General features: G+C 46.3%; 1 protein-coding gene across 1 annotated transcript; it reads left to right on the plus strand.

Moving 5' to 3' along the window:
* The first annotated feature begins 226 nt into the window (after window positions 1-226).
* Window positions 227-2,819, plus strand: LOC124674079 (probable calcium-binding protein CML13). The gene is made up of 7 exons (XM_047210114.1): window positions 227-348; window positions 918-1,035; window positions 1,130-1,166; window positions 1,250-1,277; window positions 1,655-1,807; window positions 2,384-2,486; window positions 2,593-2,819. Exons 1-7 carry the CDS (start codon window positions 346-348, stop codon window positions 2,655-2,657), a joined length of 507 nt encoding a protein of 168 aa, XP_047066070.1. The 5' UTR covers window positions 227-345; the 3' UTR covers window positions 2,658-2,819.
* Window positions 2,820-7,389: the final 4,570 nt, after the last annotated feature.

Raw genomic sequence — 7,389 nt, forward strand, 5'->3', positions numbered from 1 at the left:
TGTGGATGTTGGAAGACTACTACTAATCCAGTCTGCAGTCGTAGGCAACACGCCTTCTAGTCCATTTTCCTTTGAACTGAAATCCCTTTATTTGGCGTGTGTACACTCGTGAGAAAAATGATGTTTCGGACACATCATACGCGTTAAGGATACGAATTCGATCCATTATCGGACGCGGCCCGGTCCATTAACCCCTGAACCAGCCCTCTCCCCGAAACTTCAACGCCTCTCTGCGACCAGATCGACGGCCACCGGACCCACATCGCTCTTCCCCTCGACCCACCGGCAGATCGACGCGGGCCGCGAACCTCATCGTCGGCGGCTCATCCTACTCGACGGTCATCCATGGTGAGCTCCTCCTCCTCTCATTCCTCTAGATCCCCCCCTTCCTTGCCCGCCGTCGCCGCCTACAGAGCCTCGTAGGCCGCGTCCGAGGAGCGAGCTGGACGCATCCTGGTCGAACACAGCTTGCCGACTCGTTCCCCTCCCCGCCGACGTCGCGCGGCTGCTAACCTGGTATCAACACACCAGGAGGTGATCTTCCCCCGAATCCCCAATTCCCCATCGTGAAAACCAGATACCTATTCTCTAGGAGACTGCATCGCAAAGGATGCCCACCCATCCTCCTCAACCGGGCCGCTAGGCAGCCTGATCCGCGCCCGTGTCACGCAGAATAGGTGGAAGCCGTTTTGTAACTATTAATTTGCACGGTCGTATAAAGTATCGATTTTTCAAGAACTGGAATTGAATTTCGCGTACAAAGTTTACACATGACATCTTGAATGCCAGAATGGCTTACTGCAACCTTTTCTCGTAATTTCGGCTGAATAGCATCATGCACATTGCTTCGCTTGGCTGATAGTATCAGGCTGGTAACATCGTGGTGGTAATTTCTGATATGTGTGCTTGCACTGTAGTCTACCATGAAGGGACAGACCAGGAGGGAGAGGCCCAGAGCTCGCCCCCATGGCCTCACGCAACAGAAGAGGCAGGAGATCAAAGAAGCGTTTGATCTTTTCGACACGGATAACTCTGGTAATTGATCTGTTTGTTTGTCTTTCCACTTGCATCTGCCGATGCCGTATTGCTTCCTTCAGCTGATGCCTTTATTTAATGTGTTGCATCGCAGGAACCATTGACGCCAAAGAGTTGAATGTTGCCATGAGGTAAGAATTCCAGTCATTGACATTCTAACACCATTTTCCTGTGTCAGCAACACTGACCCTGAAATTGTTGCATTTCATTGTAGAGCCTTGGGATTTGAGATGACAGAAGAGGTACGATTCATCTACTTCATCAATTATTTTGTTTTGCATTTCCTCCCAACTTATCAGGAGATCTCGTAGTTGTCTTGCAACCTGTAGGACCATTGAAATGATCAAACATCTATTGGTGATAGACTGGCTAATTTGTTACTTCTTGAATTCATAATGCAATACTGACTGAACAGATCTAGATTGAGGGTAAAATTATGCTTGTGTGCTATTCTTAGTGATGTTGTGTAGCTCCCAACATTTCCTTTTGGGTAATATCTTTTTCTTTCATCTAAAAAAGCTGGTTATTGAGCCCTTCCATTAATACTAAATGGCTACCCCTACAATATATTGAGGAAGCCCCTCCTACTGACACACCACCCTGCTTTTGGATAATGCAGCAAATCAACCAGATGATTGCTGATGTAGACAAAGATGGCAGTGGATCAATAGACTATGAGGAGTTTGAGCACATGATGACTGCCAAGATTGGAGAGAGAGATACTAAAGAAGAGCTTACAAAAGCATTCCGGATTATTGACCAAGATAAAAATGTAAGAGTTCTCAGTCTTTCTTCCTTGTAAGCATGTTTCTCCTAGTAGGCACTTGGCCATTTTCTTCTTCCAGGTGCTTAATTGGTTGGCATTTATTTTACTTGTAGATGCATAATCAGTTAACCAAGTTAGTAAATAGGTAACTTAACTACTAAGTCACAATGCAAGTCGTGTTAGAATCTTTTCCTGTCAAACATTTTCCATTTACAGAAATAAATACGACTATCTACCAGAATACTAAATGGTACTAGATCCGTGATGAAATATAATATTCAATGTATATTTCATTTCATTCATAGTAACATATTGTTCGTAGAAATTGACAGTCAAAATGTGCCCTTGGAAAACAGTGTTAAGTCTGAATGGCCTAGGTTGATGTCTTAGAGTAAGTACCGGATATCTCTTGGTGGCTTTGTCCAGAATGATAATTTGTTATTTTTTCTAAATAATTCCTATTGCAGTTCACAGTGTGAAGCAAACACAATACATATGTTAGAACTTCAGCAATGTTAACACCAACTGTCCTTTTGAAGAGTGTTACCATACTAACTTGAGTACATTGTGTGACTCTTGCAGGGGAAGATTTCCGATGTTGACATTCAGCGTATCGCCAAGGAGCTGGGTGAAAACTTCACCCTCCAAGAGATCCAAGAAATGGTACAGGAGGCAGATCAAAATGGTAAGCCCTTTCTCTCTTTGCCGAGGACTCAAAGTGAACATCATTTGTCTGAACCTCATCCTGCTGGGGAATCAAGCGATTTAACATTGTTTATGGTCCACCGCAGGTGACGGTGAGATAGACTTTGGTGAGTTTGCGAGGATGATGAAGAAGACCAGCTATGGTTACTAGACGGGGAATGCCATCTGCGTGTGTCTGATGGTTGTGTAGCTGTTCAATAACCACAGTGTGTGTTTGTCTAATGCACTTACTGATGTATGTATTTACTCCGAACGATCCTGTCAAACTTTGTACTTAACTATGCTGAGATGTTGTGCACTTGTGGTATCTGTCTGTACCATCCTCTACCCTGTGATGTGTTTTGCCAAGTTAAATAACCCGATGTAGCATCTACCTGACATTTGGTGCAACTGCATATAGCCATGCGAATTGAGTTGCTGCATGTTGTTTGACACTATCCATTTTGGTGAGTAAAAGTAGTCTACACACCAACCGTGCCATCAGTTTGAGGTTTTTAGTCTGTGCGGGCAGGGATGTGCTGGTAGTTCAGTTAGCCGGTAGCTCAGGTCTGGACACCAACGCCAAGTATCGAACGTCGTCGTTTGTGATTACTGACGGTGGACCACGATCGTTAAGGACCGTCTTACTCTATTCATAGGGGGGTGTTTGGCTGGAATGCTGGTTCTCCCTTCCACTCGGCCAAAAATCAGTCGATTTGTTGGCAAGATCGCATGGAAAAAACTGCATCGCAATGTAAGTTAGCCCGCGAGAAACGGTTGATTCGGCCATTTTTGTCAGACAGTGGCGAGCGCAAATCGCAAATCAGCCGCACTCCTGCGTGGGGATACGTGGTGGAAAAGACGGGAGCTGCAAACTTGCTCTACGTTTAGACGCGTAGAGTAGCCTCACCGCCCGCCATAGTTGGTCACCACCTAGCGAAAACGAAACCCCCTAAGACAAGATTGCGGCTATCTAAATCTGCGACGGTGACGGTGATCTAGATCTGCTGCCAAGATCTCCTCCGTCTCCATCAACCTCTCCGTCGTGTTGTCCATCTGATGTGAGAGTGCCCGATCTCCTGGAACGGTGACCCGTCCCAGCCTCCATCAACCTCTGATCCCCTTCATCTCCGGCTCCGGCAGAATGAGGACGCCTTCCAAGAAGACTGTAAGCTCAAGCAACCACTCCCGCCCCCTATTTAGCCTAGATTCATGCCGATTTAGCTCATGATTATGCCACATAGAAATGCTTAGGCTGACCCACACAAGATGTTTGTTCAAGCGGGTGCCCTCGTAGCTGTGATTCAGGCACGAGTCTTTGTATGCACGCGAGAGCCATTCGTCGACACACTAGGCATCGCATCACATATGCACCAATGTTTGTCCACGACAGAGAGAGGATGAACAAGCTGAACTACATCTACAACAATGGTGATGTCGAATCTGTTAACATGCTCAGGATGAAAAAAAACTTCTTTTAATCAACTCGTTAACAGATTGAGGTCTAGGCAGTTGCTCAGAGATAGCATACACACCTGTATCAAGGAGCAAGTGGCTATGTTCCTCCATGTTGTTGGGCACAACCAAAGGTTTCGAGTCATCCATAACACTTGGAAGAGATCGACTGAGACAGTATCTAGTTACTTCAAGGAAGTCCTCTATGCCATTGGAGAACTGAGAGGAGAGATGATCAAGCCTGCATCTTCCAACACTCCTAGCAAGATCACTAATAGTCACAGCTGGTTTCCATATTTCAAGGTGAGCAACACTTTGTAGAACTGATTTACACATTTGTACATCATATTTCAAGGTGAACCATGTGCATTACACATTTGTACAACACTAGCGCCTAACCATTTGTTCATGTTCATGTGAGGATTGTGTTGGGCCCATTGATGGCACTCATTTAACATCGATAGTACCTAGAAGCCAGGCTCTTGCTTACAGAGGGAGAAAGCACTACACCAGCCCGAATGTGCTTGCTACTGTTGACTCCGAGATAAAGTTCACATATGTGCTTGCTGGGTGGGAAGGATGAGCTAGCCCATGATGCTACGATTCTGACTGACAGCTTGGAGATAGTTGATGGCCTAGGGTAAGTTCTACCTTGCTGATGTTCGCTATGCTTGTCATCCTGGTTTTCTCCCACCCTTCAGATCCACAAGGTACCACCTCAATGAGCTCTCTATAAGGTTCTACCCCAGGAATGCCAAAGGAACTCTTCAATCTTAGACACTCTAGCCTTAGAGTCACGGTCGAGAGGGCATTCACAGCTTTGAAGAACAAATTTAAGATTCTTGATCAGAAGCTTTTCCACACCTTCTCCACCCAGGTTACGCTATCATTCTGCATAATTAACTGGATCTTAGGATGAGGTGTTAATTCGTTCTTCCCAGAGAAACATGAAGTCATACCTGAAGAGATTGATGATAGCCATGGTGTTACTGTCAACGATAACGCCGCCTGGCAGAACAAGAGGTAGGAGCGGGCATACGCTATAGGGACCGACAGAGGCAACTTCAGAAGTGAAGACGAAGAAAAAGCATTTTCATGTTTTGTTGTGTTATGAACTACTCCTGTTTGTGTGTATAAGTCGACTACTTGTGTGTTGAACTACCATTATGTATTAGCTGGGGCTAAACTAGTTGTGTTAAACTGCTATTTCGAAATAGCTAGGACTAAACGGCTATAATAGTCATGTTTGTTAGTTTGCTTTGTTGTTATGTTGCTTCTTGTGTTTCAAGTGATGAGGAGTAATGTCATCACTTGGGAGAAGTGGTAATTAGAACAGAGGACGGTAGATTGCCAATCAGGCCAAAATTCCTAGTTCATATAGAGATTGCAGCTTAGTTGGCAACAAACAATATGCAAAAACGGGGTTGAATTTTTTTTTGTTGGGAACCAAACAAACTGCTCTTCAGTGTATGAACTTGGTCCAGTACCACCTGGGATTTCGCTCCAACTGCATGTTACCATGCGAATTGGGTTGCTGAATGTTGTTCGACACCAGTGGTTGATGCATTTCTGCGAGTAAAAGCAGGCTATGGTGAGCACTGAGCAGTAGCACACTACCCGTGCCATCAGTTTCAGGGTTCCAGCGCGGGTGCCGGCAGGGGTGTGCTGGTATTTCAGTTAGCCGGTGGTAGCTCAGGTCTGGCCACCAACGCCAACTAGCGAATGTCGTTTGTGATTACTGACGCTGGACCACGAGCAATTAGGATCATCTCACTGTATTCACAGGATGTAGAGGTACATAAACATAAGTGACGCACGGCCGAGCGAAGACAGGTTGGTACAGTATGTACAGTCTCCGTTCTCCAGCCGCTTCTTCCTGCCAGCGCGCGTTTTATGAATCAATCACACAGCTACAGGAGCGTTCCTTTTTCTGAAGGAACCCGCTTCCAGACCCTGAAAAAGACCCCTGTCCGGTGGCACACAGGATTAGAAAGAGACGGGGCCGGGGACCAGCGGCCGTGTGTGCGGCGGAGCAGCTGGGCGCACGGCCCCGTCGTGTCCTCGCCTCACGTCCGGCGGCTTCAAGTTGGATGGATCAATACGCAGACCCGCGCCGGCGCCGCGCCTCCCTCGGCTCTCCGGCCGCGGCAGCTCCACGTCCACCCTCACGCGCGTCGCTACCTCGCCGTCGCCACTGGGGATTGCTACTGGCCGTTTCGTCCGCTCCGCCTTCCACTGGCTCCACGACGGCGACGGGCTCCTCCGCGCGGGGACGAGAACGTGTTCGCTGGAGCCTAACGACGCTGTCTCTATCTACCTAGTACTTATGCAATTAACTTTATTTCTTAGACTAGCTACAATGAAAGTATCATAAGTAGTATCATGTATGCTATGTTGGCAAAAATCTGATGTGGCACACCAATTAATGAGGTAAGAGATGAGAGTGGTATCATAATATGATACAGTATCATAGCACGTAAAACTAGAAAATTTAATGGTAAACACATCATGTACACACATTTACATTGAGATTCTACAAAACATTAAATATGATGATACCATGATACTATGCATTGTGGGGTTAAACTAGTATCATGTGCATGATACTAGTGTATGATACTTCCCATTGTGACTAGTCTTAACACACTTTGGTCCACTAAATTAGTTGGTACAAAACTAAGGCAGTATTAACAAACACTATATCCTTACATGGTGTACTCCTTAAGGGCAAGTACAATGGTTATATCTCAACAATGCCACCTAGAACAATTGACGATGTGGACGCGAGAGAAATAAAAAAAGGTTTATCTTCTCTTAACTAGAGGACGATTCTAGTTTTTTCCCTCTCCCGAGAGACGAGAAAGGGGATACCGAATCGCGTGTGCACTGCCCCTTCCGGTGTCGATCCCGACAGCTCCCCATCCCTGGCGACCTCATGGTCGTCGGTGGGTGAGGGTCGCAGGGATCCTCTCGTGGGTGTAGGTACTAGCAGCTAGGTTTTCTCTCGTCCATCCATTCGCTCCAATGATGATGGCGGTGGGGATGAATAAAGTTTCCCTCTACCAACACGATGTCTTCCTTCGTTGTTGGCGGTGTATCTGGGAATCAATGTCTTCGTCACCTGGTTTCTATTGAATCTGCGGAGGCGAGTAGGTTTTTCGATCAACAACGTTGTCGTGGCGGCAATGACATTGTTGTGGAATAATTTCTCCACGGTACGATCCTTCTTGGATGGTGCCTACTCTGGCGCGATCAGGCTGTCTGGGAGATATGTCTTTAGGAGTCTACCGTCGTTGATGACCCACAAGTATAGGGGGTGTATCGTAGTATCTTCGATAAGTAAGAATGTGTATCGTAGTATCTTCGATAAGCATAGAATGCCGATCCCAACGAGGAAAGGTATGTGTTGATAAGTAGCTGAGTGAAGGGATTCACTGTAAATGCTCACA

Source organism: Lolium rigidum, chromosome 7 (genome assembly GCF_022539505.1).
Source record: "Lolium rigidum isolate FL_2022 chromosome 7, APGP_CSIRO_Lrig_0.1, whole genome shotgun sequence".
NCBI lineage: Eukaryota > Viridiplantae > Streptophyta > Magnoliopsida > Poales > Poaceae > Lolium > Lolium rigidum.